This window comes from Notolabrus celidotus, chromosome 11, assembly GCF_009762535.1.
Source record: "Notolabrus celidotus isolate fNotCel1 chromosome 11, fNotCel1.pri, whole genome shotgun sequence".
NCBI lineage: Eukaryota > Metazoa > Chordata > Actinopteri > Labriformes > Labridae > Notolabrus > Notolabrus celidotus.
In genome coordinates, this window is record NC_048282.1 from 28,289,932 (window position 1) to 28,308,454 (window position 18,523).

General features: G+C 40.2%; 1 protein-coding gene across 7 annotated transcripts; it reads right to left on the reverse strand.

Annotated features, from left to right (window-relative positions):
- Positions 1 to 5,016: 5,016 nt before the first annotated feature.
- Positions 5,017 to 18,406, reverse strand: LOC117821898 (monocarboxylate transporter 2-like). Of its 7 annotated transcripts, none has more exons than XM_034696449.1 (6): positions 18,142 to 18,406; positions 10,855 to 10,940; positions 10,509 to 10,739; positions 10,201 to 10,344; positions 6,444 to 7,295; positions 5,017 to 6,333 (listed from the first exon to the last, which is right to left on the reverse strand). In XM_034696449.1, exons 3-6 carry the CDS (start codon positions 10,723 to 10,725, stop codon positions 6,110 to 6,112), a joined length of 1,437 nt encoding a protein of 478 aa, XP_034552340.1. In that variant the 5' UTR covers positions 10,726 to 10,739; positions 10,855 to 10,940; positions 18,142 to 18,406; the 3' UTR covers positions 5,017 to 6,109. The 7 variants fall into 7 exon arrangements, with proteins under 7 accessions (XP_034552340.1, XP_034552338.1, XP_034552339.1 ...); XM_034696447.1 differs by having other exon boundaries at positions 10,855 to 10,976; XM_034696448.1 differs by lacking the exon at positions 18,142 to 18,406 and adding an exon at positions 16,678 to 16,738 and having other exon boundaries at positions 10,855 to 10,976.
- Positions 18,407 to 18,523: the final 117 nt, after the last annotated feature.

Below are 18,523 nucleotides of genomic sequence, written 5' to 3' on the forward strand. Positions count from 1 at the left end.
TTTCTGATGTGTAATTACACAGATGTTAGGAGTGAATCAGGTACTGTGCGTGGGCTTGGAGTTGATTTGTGTCATCATGTTTCATCCTGCTTTTCATTTTGAGGCAAGGACAAGCCGATACGCCTCAGTTGCTCTTATAATTATTTTTGCTCTTCTCCCTTTTCCATGCCCAGTCGTCTCTGTCATGCTCTAAGTCTCAGCCGCGGCCTGGGTGTCGATCCCTGAGGATATGCGAGCTGGAATGCCTATCTCGGGCGTCTGCAGACGGGGATTGGGAACTATCTTAGATTCAATACAATTTTCCAAATGAAGACTGAGGAATTAAATGAAATCTTTCAATGTTATCTCTCTGGTGGAATTGGTCACTCAAGTGTGCTGCCCTGATAGACTGATAACACAAGCTATTTACTTTTTTATTATCCACATGCTACAGATTGCATCTGGCTACATTTGTACACAATGTGAAGATGCTACTTTGCTTGTGGGTACTTTGTCATCCATTCCTTCAGCTCTTCAATCAAAACTGTTCATAAAGCAGTGTAATTCAGTGTGGTATTCAAAGGATAGATCATAATCCACAGGACAATCCTTTTATTCTTCCTGTAATATGCACAAAACAGCACCAGCGTCCCCAGACATGCCAGCTTCAGTGGTTGTCTGTGTTCGCCAGATAAAAAGGAACAATGGTTCTAATAGGCAGCAGAGAGTCTCCACAACCAGTGTTTCAGCAGCGCACATTTGTTCTCACAAAGGCTAAATGTATTTTGAGTGGCAGATTAAGCATATTGGTCAGGGGCTCTGCATTGTCAAGTCGGAAAAGTGGGGTAAATGTGTGTTTGGATGATAATTCACGCATTCTCAGGCTTGACGGCAGACAAAAAAGACGTACTGTGCTCAGTTTGGGAAAATGTGCTCCACAGATTGTTAATTATGGGTAACATAATCTCATTAAGTCCCTTTGCTTTGCGACTCAATTTCTTTTACAAACATTAGTCATGATTGAGTAGTTTGAGGAGTTTAAGTTCCCTCTTTTGTCTGGGTTCAAAAATGGCCGTCTTCACCAGGGATCTGCTTTGTTACATTTGTATTCCACAAGGAAGCCTGATGTCCAGCAGCAGCAGCAGCAGCAGTGGCACAGTTTGAATGGCCGACTGTTCCTGACACCAAACTGGCTCTGTCTCTTAAAGACATCAATTATACTCATCCAAAGGTTTCCATGTTGTTTTAACATAATTTTAACTAAAATCCTGATGTATGTTCTTTTCACGCGGCTGTGTTAAATACTTGACCCTGATTGGTCAAACCCCCCTCATAACAATAATTGATTCTCAATAACAAAAGCATCCTCAGGGCCTGCCTGACCGCACACATCATATCAAATCAGTCTGCGAAAATGAGTATTGCACATCTCACCTCTGCCTGTTGACATTGTGGGAAAAACTTATGCTAGAGTCTCAGGCTGGTCTTGAGAGATGGGAAACAATGACAGTAATCAGGCACAGATGTGAGAACAGCCTGAAGATCTACTGGGACCCAGCTATCTGAAACAAAAATGTTGTAACATTCACCTCATTTATATTTAAAGGTGGTGAACTACAAAGCTCCAGGAACGAGAGTGGAATGAGGACAGAGATGTCAACATAAATACTCGTGCAAAACTCCTGTTCAAGAAGGTGAATGGCCGGGCAACACTGGGCTATCAATTTGGGGTAAAACCTGCAGTAGAACAGGGAATACATTTCAGGTATGGCTAAATATGATGGAGGAGTTGCTACCATAGAAACCTGTCAACCAGGACAGAGAATAAACGATTGGTATCCACTGTTTGTCCACATTTAGTATGATAACTCCTGGCTGTAGCAAAACAAGAACAGCCAAATGCCAATCCAGGGATCAGAACAGTAGTTTACAATTTCCACTTCTTCCATACAGTCATTCTAAATAATTAATAATCATCATTACGATGATCTATCACTGATCAAACCAGCTCTTATAAATGACAATATGAAACATTATGATATTCTGATGAACATACAGAGAATTACTCTTCCCCTGTGTAATAAAAGCAAAGGTTTTCATTACAGAGAATATCCCCTTTTAGATTATTATATTAATATGTATTAAATTAATGGATTATGATTGATACATTAAGCTGCAGTTTAATGTCACAGTTGATTGAAGTGGAGCCTGAAGCTCAGTAATAGAATATTCTATTAGTTTAATTATGAACTGAAACAATTTGTTGATTAATAACTCCCAGAAAAGCAATGTACAATTTCCTCAAGATGTCTGAATAAAAAAGGCTTTACCATGCTGGCTGTTTGATAATCACTGTGGACTGAATATCTTTGGTCTTTGGCGGGTTGTTGGGCCAAACAAGACATGATAAATCCAGAGTGACTGAATATGACACATGGAAATTTTAAACAGATTTTTTGACATTTTGAAGACTAAATGTTGAATATTCATTACATATAAATATTCATAAGTCTCAGCCCTAGTTTTATCTTTAATAATGTATAGTATTTTGTAAGTCTGTGATATTATTTTTAGGTAAAATCCTACTTTGCAAGCCGCTCATGAGATGCTAGATAAACAGCGATTTTAAAAGTACACATACTCTATAATATAGTGGAGTAGAAGTGTAAAGTCGTCACGATTAGGAATACCATAGTAGCACATCAGTAAAGAGCAGTTTCCACCACTGTAATACTCAGACTACTGTTTGCAAATGTCCATTCAAGATGAATAATAACAAGTTCCTTCAGCTCTCTGAGCGTTTTGTAGAACAGATTTCTCTCATCTTATTCAAGCTGCTCCCAAGAGACTGAGAGAAAATGTAGACTTTCTATTTTCCACTCTACAAATTCAGATGTTGACTGCTACAGATTCTGATTTTCAAGAATATACAGAAGATTTTACTCTTCATAAAAATCAGGGTGACCTCCATCAATGTTGTGGTGGCGCTTTAGGAGATTATCGATTTTGGGAGTAGGGTACTCTGTGCCTTGTTTTTCCCCAAATGATGTCACTAAATCTTGTGTTTCAGCAGTCAGTTAAGACCCACTACAGGACATGGTGTCTCTACTCTCTGCAAGGTGTGATTGAGTCCTTGAGAGCTCCTTGTAGAGACTGAAACTGCAATCGCTCCTCTGTCTGCGGGAACATGTCAAGATGCCCTGTGTGCCCGTGTTAGCGACTCAGTCTATCTGTGTTCATTTTAGACCAGCGATGTGTCATTAGTAGCTCTGTCCACAGGCCTGATAAATAAACTCTTAAGTCTCTGCTATTTGCATGACGTTGCCCTCCCTCCGAGTGTAAACATTGTGAAGACAGATTAGTTCTGCCGCTGTGGGTAAAGAAGATTAGCAGAGATTATTAACAAACATGTAGGATTAAATAGACAGTATCACTCCCTTCTTTATAGACATCCCAGGCTCGTGGTTACAACAGAACTCGGGGGGTTGAACCATCAGGGTGGTTCAAACATCGTGTCCCAGCAGGGCAGCAGTAGTCGCAGGGATTGGACGCATAGCTGCCTGGATTCAATCTTCCTGGTCCCAATTAAAGACAGATTTAGTGACATCAGTCATAGTTCATCACAGTGATTATGCTCAAGCTGTTCATGGAGGAGTTGACACAGAGTTTATGGGAGCTGCTATTAATTGGAGGTTTTCACTTTCCCACTTAAAGTCTACTCATAAACCTGAAAACATGTCCATCACAGTAGATGACAACTGGAGTGTGCTCCATATCTGCACTATATTACAGATCCCTACACCACTTCTTCCATTTAAACCCTAAAACTTGAAATGAAATACTTCCAACCAAGCTGTTTTAAACTTATATGACACTATTTGTTAGCCCTGTGATAGGCTGGCAACCTGTCCTGTGAGGATTTTTTTAACTGGTTATGAAACAGACTAAAATTAATATTGATGCCTCTTCAGGACTGACAGCAGCAAACCATACCAATAGCAAGAAAAATAAATAATTCTATATCAATATTTTTATTGCCATAGCTGCTGTGAGGGGGTCAAACCGTCTTTGCAACTAAATTCCTAATTTGAATTCCAATTTAATGATAAGTCTAAAGGAGGAGAACACTAAGAAACAGTCAAACTTGAGCACAATTGATGTACCACACAAACCACTAGATTATAGGGTCTACGGGTAAACAGTTATTTTGCTGTATGTGGCAGGTTAGCAGGTTAATGCATTTGCTGGTCATGCATTGTTCTGGTGGATTGGTTATTTGCCAGTTTCACCAGACACAGCCCACATACAACCTTATCTCCATTTTCTACATCAAAATACTTCCAAAATGCCATCTGTCATCTGTGCTTGATTACATCTGGGTGGTCAAACATTACAGCAGTAGCCATTAACCGTATTTAAAGCCTTGTGTAGGAAGGCTGTGCTACAGTTCAGACACAATGTACAACCAACCCTTTACTCGACTAACCACACACACTTCCCTATCTACCTACTACAAAGCTACAAATAGATAACACTACCACTGGGGCAAACAACCCATCACCATTAATCCAGAATTACATTGCTGTTGTATTGACCCAGTGATTTTAAGTTGATTGGAACCAAAGCAGGACACAAGAAGAAGAGCACACTCCCACAAGCCATAGGCTCACACCGTTTATCTCATATTCAGATACGGTTATCTAAGCTTATAAATAAACATATTGATTTTTTTCACTTAAGCAATTTCGGTCTATCTACAGAAGGAAGTCAATAAGCACCTTGCAGGGACGTGATAAAAATGGATCCTTTAAGCAGATTTCTCTAATAATGGCATTGTTCTTTTCCCGCACTGCTTCTCCATGTATCTTGAAATGCAGGTGCTCAAGGCCAGACACTAAGGGGGTGTAATCATGCAATGTGTTAGAATATAAAGTTTAGAATATAAAGTTTGACCTGTGGTGGGATGAAAACGACCTGGTATAAAATGACAGATTTTATCTGCAGATGGTATTTTCTCTGAAGGTAGATGAGTCACAATCTTTGAACTTCTTTTATAATGTTTTTTACAATGTACAGCATACAAATGTGTCTCAGCCAAAATTACAAAACTAAAGACTAATATTGGAATTGGTTAAATGAATGTAAGTAAGTGGCAAATGCATTAAAGGTGTTACAAGCATGACATGTTTCATGTCAACAAGGCATAGCAGGCGTTTTGCCTCTGCATGCAAATGTAGTTCTAATAATAAATCCATAGAGGGTTTCCCACACTTCAGGAAAGATCACTGCAAAAACATCTGCTTTAAACATACTGAATCTTTATGACTGCACTTCAGTAAAACATGTGCACATCCCTAAGACACTGAAAATGAATTTTACCAAAACCTGAAGAACAAATAGGGATTTATCTTTTCACTTAAGACTTTCACTTATGAGCTGCATGAGGAGGCTTTGGGAAAGATATCCTAAGAAAATATAGTCTGTGGTCTTTACAACAGTCAGTTAATTTCTCATCTTTTAATTGCTGCTCCTTTGGGGATCCGGTCGCAAGTTCAGGCGGCCTGTAGGCGGGTCACGCCCCACACTTTGAAAGCTATACTGTAATGAACCAAAACACCAATGAAGATATCCTTTGTTACACTGCAGCCTAATGAGAGAGATGTGGAGCACTGTCAGTTCTCATGACAGTGTCTAGTGCCATCTAGTGGTATAAAGCATGAAAAGGGACACTTGTAATAAGACTAAGTGAGGGTTTGACTCATTATTTTATATCAGTCTCTTAGGAAAATCACTATTTATTCAGCCTCTGAAAAAACAAAGAGGAATCGTAAATGTTTATAGAGCCATTATGGTAATTGTACCAAAGGCATTACTGTATGATTTATGAAGGAAGGCCTTAAGAGCCTACAATTGCCACATAATGTAGTAATAATAACATTCATAAAACAACCAATAAAATACCAAATGATGGTCTGAAGATATGTAGCAAAGGGTCCAAGGAGTCCAACAACCTCATCCACAGTAGAAAATAATTTCTATCAATAATACCCCATACGCTGTATGCCCTGCTGTAAGGCCTCTGTGGTGTCATCTTTCTACGTCCACTAAAATGGATTCAGAGTCAGCAAGTTCATCCATCTGTTTCATGCACCGTTTTATCATCCGGGCTCGTTTTAAGTTCCATTGCCTCTTCACAAGTCCTCATATCCACAGCCTCAGCCTGCCTCTGCTCCTCGTCCAGTCTCTTGTAGTTGAAGTAATGCATGATGAAGAAAAATATACCTGGCACCAGCATGAACACTCCACACGCGTAGTACATGTATTTGTAGTCCCCGAAATAATCAACCAGAGCTCCTGAAAGAGAAGATGCAGAGTAATTGAGTCATTATGTTGTGATCACCTTTCTTTTTTTTATGCACTGTAATCTGAAATTAAAAATGTTAACACTTTTTTAATTCACAAACCTGATAATGGAGGTCCAAGAAGCACTGGTCCACACTCAATAATGGTGACGAGTCCAACTGCACTAGAGAAGCGATGCGCTCCGACTAGATCCATCAGAACTTCAAACAGCAGTGCAGAAACCATCCCAAACGCCAAGCCAAAGAAGACGGCATAAATAACCAGACCCACGTATCCATTTGCCAGTGGACATAAAAGGTGACACACTCCATTGTAGGAAACTGCAAAGCTGAAGAAGTACTGGATCCTCGGCCTGACCCACTTGGTGTTGCCTAAGAGGCCAGTTGCCGGTCTGATGAACATGTCCACCAGAGCGAAAATAGAAAGCAAGAAAGCCGCTGAATATTCATCGATCCCCAGATGTTTGGCGTACGGTGCAAGGAAAACCACAGGCGCGAAAAAGCCAAAAAACATGACCACATTACCAACAAGGTAAATGAGGAATCCCCGGTGTCTGAAAAGGGAGAAATCAACCAATTTCTCCATGCAGCCCTGACTCTTGCTTTCACTTTGATTTTTCTCAGTCAGGAGGTTAGCCGATGGCACGCTTGCAGCTTCCTCAGCAGCAGCCCCGTTACACTCTGATGGCTCAGCCTCTGGCTTGGGTAGAGCATTTTTGTTTACTGGCCGCATCAAAGAACCAGCCACACAGCAGTTCAAAACGATCGACCCCAGGATCAGGAAGCTCCCTCTCCAGCCGAAAGAGTCGAACAGAAACTGATTGAGAGGAGCTAGGGTGCAGAGAACAACCGGACTCCCTGTCATAGCCAGCCCGTTCGCCATCGGCCTTTTGACCTGGAAGTAAGTACCGATGATTGTCAGAGCAGGCTGCAGGTTGAAGGCCAGGCCAAAACCTGTTAAAATGAAGAAAATGGTTAGTAAACATACCATAAAGAATTGATTTTAACTTCTGAATTTGATGATGATATTTATACTTCTCACATGGACTGTTCTAGATCATGTAGTATGGTTAGATATCACCAAACCAATAAAACACCTATTCATATCCCTTATGGTCTGTTTCAGTCAAGGCAGGGCCAAGACATGAATAAAAGAGCAGACTGACATTAAGGGGGACATTTGAATCTGAGACTCTGTTCATACTGTGCATCAACCTGTTGTTTTTAGTGATTGGAACAAAAGTGACCAGCATTAAGTATGAACATTCACACCTTGCATCAAAGATTAGACTCCAGTGACCTTCATATTGGATCTCACTGCCCTGCTTTAGATGCAAACTAACACAAAGCCCCATTCACCCTCATTAAACTTTAAAACATTGCATGATAACAAAGATTTTTGCTGACAGAGTGAAGGCTGCACTTTTTCTCTCTCTCCCACACACACATACTGCACGAGCAGCAGGGGGGAGCTGGTGATCACAGGCTGAAGTGATGACATGATATTAACTTTGATTTGATTATTTGAAGCCTGGTGTTCCTAGGGTTACAGTCCTATGGTTATCTTTGTGTTACAATGACAGCAGACTTGAGACTGATTACAGTGGTTAAATGAAAGAATATTGACCATGATAGCCCAAAGATCCACGTTATATCTAATTAATGCACTGCTCTCCTCCTGCACTTGGAAGCATTGATCATGTATTACATCAGGGGGCTCAGTGACATCCAGGACAGATCACATTGTTTATGCAGTATGAGAGAGAGGGGGAGAGAGAGAGAGAGAGAGAGAGAGAGAGAGAGAGAGAGAGAGAGAGAGAGAGAGAGAGAGAGAGAGAGAGAGAGAGAGAGAGCATGAAAGAACAGATGTTGAAATGACATGAGAGAAGTGAAAGATGTTCAGCAGAGAAAGCTGAAAAAACATCAGTCAAGCGGGTGGTCTGTTACTCTGCATGATCACTGCTGTGAATACAGGAAAGTGGGTGGATCTTAATGCAGCCAAGTACACATGAGCATACACACTGTCAGATCAATGTGGACAAATGCCTCCCAAGACCACCTCTGTATGCAGACTGAGCGTTCAGATCTCAACATGCAATGATGAGTTAAGGTCACATTGATTCCCATAATGATTCATTAAGGTATTTTTGTTTAGATTTTTTGGTTTTGAACATATTTTTGATCAATAAAACCAACTTTGGAATGATTGCTGCCCTCTGAGTGAATTTTTAAACCTTAGTTTTATTTCTGTAACTACAAACTTTTAATTTATTTTAACAAACTGAGTTTTAATGAAGTTTCGTAACTAATTTTTTTACTTTCTTTCTTTCTTGATCTTAGATTTTAAAATATTTTATCTTTTATTTCTTATGTTTTTTTAATATTTTAAATTGGGTATTTTCTGACAAGGTATACTAACCTGATATTGGATCTACAATTAAATGTTGGGCATACGGGCACCCTGCAGGGGTGTCAAGAGGTCTGAGCCAGCTTCGGGCTGCGACTCGACACAGAAAAGATTCAATGTGTGAGTCTTAATCCTTGGGAAGAAGTTCTGAGATGAATCGAATAATTAAAGGTTAATTTCGGTTAAGACAAGATCATTTGTGATTCTGTGTCCGGCGGGAAGGTAAGACTCTGCAAGTTACGGACTTCAGAGCAGTGAAGGGGGCTGATTATTTAGAATAATCCCTCCTAATTTAAATAAATAATAAGACCCAACACTATTTACTATGTACGTTAAGTTACATAAGTACAATAGAGAGAGAGAGAGAGAGAGAGAGAGAGAGAGAGAGAGAGAGAGAGAGTAGATCAAACATAACTGGCCACATATAAAATGTTAATGTTTGCTGTGTGTTTTTGTTGATTGTTACTGTTCTGGTTTTTGTTTTTAACTCTGTAAAGCACTTTGAATTACTCTTTGTATGAATGGTGCTTTGTAAATAAACTTGCCTTGCCTTGAGTGATTCTTCTAGCAAATCCTGTGTTTACAACAGTGGCTTCACATTGACACCCAAATAGCTTTATTAGCAGAATTACATTAATTATGCTATAAGCAGTAAAATATTTCTAAATTGCTGAATGAGAGGCTCATCTTATACAAAGCTCTCCAGCAAGCTAAACATTTTTTGAATCTGGATAGTTGGTCGAACAGCACTTTGAAGATAAAATCTTGACCTAAAGAAAACTGTTCCTACTTCTACCCTTTAATTTTGGTTGGTTTTTTTGAAGGTATGATTAAATAACCTGCAGACTGAATATAACTTGCGGTTGTAGCCCAAATGGTACATTCTGAAGTTATCTATTCTTTGCATAGTATTCCTATTCCAAGCTTGATCCCCAGTAGGTGGAGCATCTCTATGCGTTTAAAGTTTAAAGTCTGAGATGTTTGTTTGCTCACAGTTTGTAGCATGATCACGTGGTCTGGCATACATGTATGCACATGGGGGATTTTCAAAACGCATCTGACTGAGTCAGAAATTTCCCATAACAGAAAAAAAAAATAGGTCTATTGAAATCTAATTATTGCTTTAATAGCACTACATGTAAATGCTTGGATTTTTCACAGTGATTTGTGCGTATATTTACTCATTGTGTAATTTGACCCTGTTTGATCCCACACCAGGGCACAAGGACTCTGGTGGACTAACCCTGATAATGGAAAAACCTCCTCCTGAATGGGAGTAACCAGACAAGTAGCATCCTCCTGTGTCAGCCAGTCACAGTCAAGCTTTGTAAAGCAAACACTGCACAGATTAGCAGCAACCTTATTGGTAGTAAGATAATAGAAACATCTAAATCAAATGTAGTTTATGTGATGTGAAGAAGACAAAAAATAAAAAATGTGAATGACATTTACCTCCAATGACTCCCACACAGAGATACAGATGAATGATTGTCTTGCCAAAAGACGCAATCACCATGGCAGCACTGACCATGACCCCGCCGACCATAACCACAGGTCTGCTGCCGTAGCGGTTGACAAGAATACTGCTCACAGGTCCTGTACAAAGAAGAGAACCAACTTACTATTTTCTTAAAGGTTTACAATCTGAGGCTCGATCTGTACTGGTTTAATAAAGAACAAATAAATGATGATGAAAGCACCCTCAGTCAAAGTGTGGGAAAGTTTCAAACTTAAAAGCATTGTGTGGACTGGACACTAACCTCCTGCATACATAGATGCAAGCATGACAGAGGACACCCAGGCAATCTGGCTGTATGAAATGTCAAAATATTCCTGAATCTCCTTGAAGTAGATGGTGAGTGATTTAGGAAAGGCGTAGGAGAATCCTATGGAGATGAAAGCACCGAAGACCACAGCCCAGCCCCAGCCTCCATCTGGCGGGGTGTAGCCGAGATTGGTTGTTGCTGCGGGGGGCATGTTCTACACACCAGCTGAGAAGTGGAAAAAAGTAAAAGAAGTGAACACAATCATCAAACATATCCACATTTCTGAAGCTATGGCAGTGGCCTCGTATCGCAGACGGGACATTGAAACATGAGCACTCACCTCTGTACAAATCTTTGGAACCGTATCAACTCGGTCTGTGAACCCTGTTGTTGTACCAGGCTGAGGCTCTCTCCCTCAGCAAGACCCTGCAGTAAGGCCTTTGATCTCATCACGTGGGCTCGCTTGATAAATACAAGTGACCACACACAAACACAGCTATAACCCGGCGACAGCCTGCGATTAATATGTAGCCTGTAACTATGAATGGACAAACTTAAGAAAAACAACATGCTCGGACAAGGATCAGTACCAATGTCTGACAAGTAAAGTACATCCATTTATTCTGAATCTGTTTAAAAGTGTTGTGGCCCTGATGAACCTCTTGATACATTTTGGATTTGTGTCAGAAGATAATAATCATGTACTTTTATGATTTTTACCTGTAAGGTATTCACTTTGAAGTATGTTAACTTGTACCAGTACTTGAGTTAATCATTTCCAGACACCAGACCATCAATGCATACATGCTCAGGGTTCCCACTCTTTTCCAGAGATCATTTTCCAGGATATTTCCAGGACATTTTCATTGATGATCAAGCTGGTATGACCGTCTAAATTTAGTTTCTAAATAGTCTAATATGTTCCTCTCAGTGGAAGTCTACATTGAAAGACATGTAGTCTATGGCTATCAATGAAATCATCTCTTACATACTTAGGGGAGGCTGTGTATCCTGGCTTCATCTGTTCCTTCAGAGAGAGTCTTCTTGAAGACCGGGCAAATACTCACTGAGAGGAGAAATCGGATCAGCCCATCCAAGCTGAGGCATCTGATTTTTCTCAATACCAACCTGAGGACATTAATAATGTTTGCTTGAGTTTGGTTCTGGTTCTGTTTGCTTGAGTTTGGTTCTGGTTCTGTTTGCTTGAGTTTGGTTCTGGTTCGGTTTACCTGAGTTGGTTCTGGTTCTGTTTGCTTGCTTGAGTTTGGTTCTGGTTCTGTTTTCTTCAGTTTGGTTCTGGTTCTGTTTGCTTGAGTTTGGTTCTGGTTCGGTTTACCTGAGTTGGTTCTGGTTCTGTTTGCTTGAGTTTGGTTCTGGTTCGGTTCTGGTTATGTTTTGGTAAGGTTCTGGTAAGGTTCTGTTCTGGTTCAATTCTGGTTCACGTCTGGTTTGGTTCTGGTACAGTTCTGGTTCAGTTCTGATTCGGTTCTGGTTCGGTTCTGCTTCGGTTCTGCTTCGGTTCTGGTTCGGTTCGGTTCATATTCGGTTCCGGTTCGGTTCTGGTCTGGTTCGGTTCTGGTTCAAGTCTGGTTCGGTTCTGGTATGGTTCTGGTACGGTTCTGGTTCGGTTCTGATTCGGTTCCGGTTCAGTTCTGGTTCGGTTCTGGTTCGGTTCTGGTTCGGTTCTGGTTCGGTTCTGGTATGGTTCTGTTCGGTTCTGGTTCAGTTCTGGTACGTTTCTGGTTCGGTTCTGGTTCGGTTCTGGTTCGGTTCTGGTTCGGTTCTGGTTCAGTTCGATTCCGGGTCTGGTTTGGTTCTGGTTTTGTTCTGGTTTGGTTCGGTTCTGGTTCGGGTCTGGTTCGGTTCTGGGTCGGTTCTGGGTCGGTTCTGGTTCAGTTCTATTCCGGTTCTGGTTTGGTTCTGGTTTGGTTCTGGTTTGGTTCTGGTTTGGTTCTGGTTGAGTTTGATTCTGGTTCTGTTTGCATGAGTTCGGTTCTAGTTCTGTATGCTTAAGTTTAGATCTGGTTCTAAACCTAACCCTAATCCTAACCCTAACCCTAACCCTAATCCTAATCCTAACCCTAACCCTAACCCTAATCCTAACCCTAACCCTAACCCTAACCCTAATCCTAACCCTAATCCTAACCCTAACCCTAATCCTAACCCTAATCCTAATCCTAACCCTAACCCTAATCCTAACCCTAACCCTAATCCTAACCCTAATCCTAATCCTAACCCTAATCCTAACCCTAACCCTAATCCTAACCCTAATCTTAACCCTAACCCTAAACCTAACCCTAATCCTAACCCTAACCCTAATCCTAACCCTAATCTTAACCCTAACCCTAACCCTAACCCTAACCCTAATCCTAACCCTAACCCTAACCCTAATCCTAATCCTAACCCTAACCTTAACCCTAACCCTTACCCTAACCCTAAACCCTAACCCTAACCCTAACCCTAATCCTAACCCTAACCCTAATCATAACCCTAATCCTAACCCTAACCCTAATCCTAACCCTAACCCTAACCCTAACCCTAATCCTAACCCTAACCCTAACCCTAATCCTAACCCTAACCCTAATCCTAATCCTAACCCTAACCCTAACCCTAATCCTAACCCTAATCAAAACCCTAACCCTTATCACAATCCTAACCCTAACCCTAACACTAACCCTAATCCTAACCCTAATCATAACCCTAACCCTAATCAAAACCCTAACCCTAACCCTAATCATAATCATAACCCTAATCCTAACCCTAATCCACCCCTAATCATAATCCTAACCCTAATCATAACCCTAACCCTAATCACAATCCTAACCCTAATCCTAACCCTAACCCTAATCCTAACCCTAACCCTAATCATAACCCTAACCCTAATCATAACCCCAACCCTAACCCTAATCCTAATCCTAATCCTAACCCTAATCATAACCCTAACCCTAATCCTAGCCCTAATCCTAACCCTAACCCTAATCCTAACCCTAACGCTAATCTTAACCCTAACCCTAACCCTTATCCTAACCCTAACCCTAACCCTAATCATAACCCTAACCCTAACCCTAATCCTAACCTTAACCCTAATCATAACCCTAACCCTAATCATAACCCCAACCCTAACCCTAATCCTAACCCTAATCCTAATCCTAACCCTAATCATAACCCTAACCCTAATCCTAGCCCTAATCCTAACCCTAACGCTAATCTTAACCCTAACCCTAACCCTTATCCTAACCCTAACCCTAATCATAACCCTAACCCTAACCCTAATCATAACCCTAACCCTAACCACAACCCTAACCCTAATCATAACCCTAACCCTAACCATAACCCTAACCCTAATCCTAGCCCTAATCCTAACCCTAATCCTAGCCCTAATCCTAACCCTAACCCTAATCCTAACCCTAACGCTAATCTTAACCCTAACCCTAACCCTTATCCTAACCCTAACCCTAATCCTAACCCTAACCCTAATCATAACCCTAACCCTAACCCTAATCATAACCCTAACCCTAACCACAACCCTAACCCTAACCCTAATCCTAACCCTAACCCTAATCATAACCCTAACCCTAACCCTAACCCTAATCCTAACCCTAAACCTAACCCTAATCCTAACCCTAATCCTAACCCTAACCCTAATCATAACCCTAATCCTAACCCTAACCCTAACCCTAATCCTAACCCTAACCCTAATCCTAACCCTAACCACAATCCTAACCCTAACCCTAATCCTAACCCTAACCCTAACCACAATCCTAACCCTAACCCTAATCATAACCCTAGGATCAGGGTGAGAATGATTTTGTAACAGAAGAAATGCACACAATTGGGCATTATAAGGCTTCTCATAAAACACCGTACGTAAAGGGTTTTCAACACAAACTATTATTTTTTTGAAAATTAAGGTAAAAAATATACGGCTACAAAAGATCCTAAATTAAAAGCCGTTTGAGAGTCGAAAGAGCCGGCTCTCTGTAAAGAGTTTAACTTCCCATCACTAAAGCACATGCTTACTACCTTTTGCACTCTTAGTTGCCCTTGGAACTATTTGTATTGTAAAATGTATCAATGTAAATCCTTCAGACCTGTACCATAGTGATAAACAGATAACACTTCAATTTGAATCAGGTAAATACCACTTGTATACTTTAAAACAGAGGGTCATTTCATTCCTTGTGGACTCAACATGACAGCATTTATACTTTTCAAGTAATTGATCTTAAACGCTTTCAGAAAATTAACAGTAACAAGACTCACATATCCCTTCGAGCCACCAAATGGTATCATAACAATGGTGTATATGCTGTTTTGTAATGACACAGCACAATTTTATAATTTATTAGAAATGTATTCAAATTATTTCACGGACCCCCACGCTATGGTTCGCAGACCCCCAGGGGTCCCAGGACCCCACTTTGAGAACAACTGAGCTAGAGTACGGTAATTGAGCCAAATGTACCATAAAACATAAACAATATACCCCCGTTTTCTGTAAATGCATGATTATGAAGTGAAGGAGAAAAGATGTGAAAAAAGTTGCGCAGTGTCGCTGTCTTTTCCAGCACAGCGTGCACTCAACTTTCAATGAATGGGGATGTGTTTTGTTAATAGGGTCAGGTCAAACGCAGCCATGTTGGAATCATTTTCCAGGACTATATGTGATTTTCCTGGACATTTTACTTTTTCTCCCATTTTCCAGGTGTTTTCCAGTACTGGAAAACTGGTCAACTGATTTCCAGGTTTTCCAGGTTTTCCAGGACGCGTGGGAACCCTGATGCTGCATATTGTACGACTAAACTTTACACCTGGGACAGTTTCAAGGGAACACTTAAGCTTGTTGTTTCTGGACTGTATACAAATATCCAGTCTGGATAAACAATCCAACAGGATTACAAAAAAATAACACCAATACTGTGTCAAAAAAAACACTGACACAATGAAGTACCCCGGAATAGGAATAACTGAGCTAAAGGTAATATATTCTGCTTATAAATCACTCCTTAAAACCTTCTTTTGAAAGTAAATCTGCTGACTGGTTGTTTTAAATCTTGTTCTTATTTCTATTTCTACTTTGTTTTATTGTGAATACTGTTTTTTATTGTTTTATTGGCTCAATTTTTTTTAAGTTCCTTTTCATTTCCAGCCCAGCCGGTATTGTATCTTGCTTTTTTAACAGCTAACGTCCTACACCTAATGTTTTTTTTATGCATTTTAATGTTATTTTAATCTGCCCTGTCTATTTGTATATGGTGTAAACCACTTACTAACTGTGTAACTGTGTTTTGAAAGGCGCTACGTAAATAGCATGTATTGTTTTTACTTCTATTAATACTACATAGTGCTGTCTGCAAACACGATATGTATCTAAATTATAAGCACACCGATATATAAGGACCTGCATCTAATTCACCTGAGAAAAAAATGAATTAATGAGATAGGTATCTCAATAATATGAAAAGTATGTTTACAAAGAAATAAAAATCTGCTCTGTTTTTCATAATTAACCTGATTCTGAAACCTCGAATCCAGATGGAAGCTCTCATTTAGGCCACTCAAGGTTGCAAACACTCCCCGGCTAAGTTTATCCCAGTATTATTTTGGATTGGATTGAGACACTGACAGATACTCATGGATATATATACGCATACATCAGTGGGGAGATACTTTTGTCTATAAATAGCATAGATGGCCATGTTACTAGTTTGATGATTTTGTGCAGGCACATTAAGGCTCACCCCAAGTCCACTCTGATCTTATAAGGATAAGGATAAGGATAGGGTTGGGTTGTTTCATACCGGTTATTTCGATACCGGTTCCTTAACGATACTTTTTTCGATACCAACTTTATAAAATCAATTGTAAATGTTAATTTGTTTACAACAAAATCTCAATTTTTTTTTAAAGTTAACGTATTTATTTCTCAATATATAAACTTTAACAAATATATCAAAATAACATCCAACTGTTTGTAGGCCTATATATAAATGTATTCAACATGAAATGAACAGAAACAGAATTATATAGGTGATTACATATATTAGCTTGCTCGTGGCTTTAATTTCTCTTTCGGGAGTTTATCAAGTAACACACGTGAATGCCTGCGGACGTGAAAAAGTCAGTTCTCCGTCTCTTTATAATAACAGGACACACAACTTACTTGTTGGGCATTCACGCACACAGGAACGGTTATAAACAGGGCAGGTAGTCGGAGCGAGAGAGTGCGTCTCAACATAATCCTCATGCAGAGCTCTGCCTCGCGGTGAGTGCGCGCGCCCGTCAGCTGCAGGCTCCGTTTGGCGCGCTCCCGCGCAGATGCAGAGAGCAAAGAGCAAAGACGTCCACCCGATCAGTCGCGAACTTTATTACACGGCGACAGTATGGAAAATCGCCTACTCTTCCACTCCCTCACAGTCACAAGGATGCGTTTTATTGTACGTGATTTATACTCGGTGGTACAAGAACCTAATTCGATACCCATCTCTAGATAAGGATAAACTTTAATGCCCCCTGGGGGAAATGTGCCTTGGACTACAGTACCATCCCAGGCTGCAATCACAGTTCATACATCCATCGGACTAGTACACAAAATGGTATGGTAATAGTAAAGCACTATTTCACAACAGACAAAGAACAAATGAAGATAGAAAAAAATCTGCCAGTCCACACTGTCACACCAGTATACATTCCCTTATGTCAATGACAAACTTACATTGCACCTTTGTAGATATTGCACCTCTCCTCTTTTGGAGAATTAAATATTGCAACAAATCTGGTTTACAACAATGGCAAAGAACCCAAAGGACAAATAAAGATGGAATATCAATAAACAGCAAATATAAAAGCAGCTCATACACGAGAGAGAATACAATAGAAACCAAGGTAAAATCAAGGCCCACACAATGGCAATATAACAAGCAGTTGGTGTTGCAGGGTTTCTCCAAGATCAGCTGAGCTGATATGACGTACTTTGTGGATGTAAGATGATGCATCTGTAATGCATTCAGGCTGACTGCATGGTGGCTTCAGAGACAACTATGCAATCAATGAAAATACTGGATACCCATTGAGTTTAAATTTACTTATAGTCACCACAGCAAATGTCCTTTAGGTCATATCAACAAAGTACCCTGTTCGAGTCAAATGAGGACAAGCTGTAGTACTATAATCCATCTGTTATGAAACAATCTAAGGAATGTATTCAAATGGATTGCTTCAGCAGCAGCTCAAAGGAATTATTCTTTAATGAGCTATGGGATGTGTGTTGTGAATGTAAGCATGTTAATAGGAGGGTGCTGATATTTTTTGCAAAGTTGTAGTTAAGGGACCCATGTAGAATTGGAATGCTTATTTCTTTGTGTAAAACACAAGTCTAGCTGAATGGGAGTACAAATACTTAAATAAATTGATCGAACCATGAAAATCACTTTTGAAAATTATAATCATGTCAAAAAACCTCTGTGGATTTACAACTTATACTCAAACTGTGAGCAAAAACAAGAGTATGGGAAACAGTTCAAAATGAAACATTCATCTAATGTCCAAATGGAAAAATCAATATACAACTCCTGAGCCAATGCTTGCCCAAAGCAACAAGCACACAAGAAGAACTTTTGCAGCTTACTGTTTTTACTGATGGTTTTTGAGCCACTCCTCTTCGTTATCCTCCTTTTTATCCTCAATTTTGGGCACTGCTTTATCCTCCACCACCATCCTCCACTTGCCTTTTTTCTGGTAAGTAGATTTCCTCTCATCCTCTTAATCTCCAACATCATCTCAAAGAACCCCTTACGTTTTTCTAGTGATTTAGCTAAAAATTCCAGTACTGCCCACCTGCGGCTGTGATGAGGAGGCCAAACGCAATAGGCGCAATAGTAACTAAAAACGCCACAAAAAGCGTTTTTTTTTAAAAAAAAAAGGGAAATTGTTTGCACGTAAGTCAGGCACCTGCAGGGTCTAAACCAAGCCTCCTCCACCTGCTTACCTTTACCTGACACTACGGTGGC

What these genes read in the sequence shown, in the direction of transcription:
- LOC117821898 (XM_034696451.1), bottom strand. Translation starts at nt 10,725, where the DNA reads ATGCCCCCCGCAGCAACAACCAATCTCGGCTACACCCCGCCAGATGGA. An exon ending in CTGTGTGGGAGTCATTGGAG is followed by an intron (nt 7,296 to 10,200) that starts GTAAATGTCATT and finishes TCATTTTAACAG; the next exon opens with GTTTTGGCCTGGCCTTCAAC. An exon ending in TCTTGGACCTCCATTATCAG is followed by an intron (nt 6,334 to 6,443) that starts GTTTGTGAATTA and finishes CTTCTCTTTCAG; the next exon opens with GAGCTCTGGTTGATTATTTC.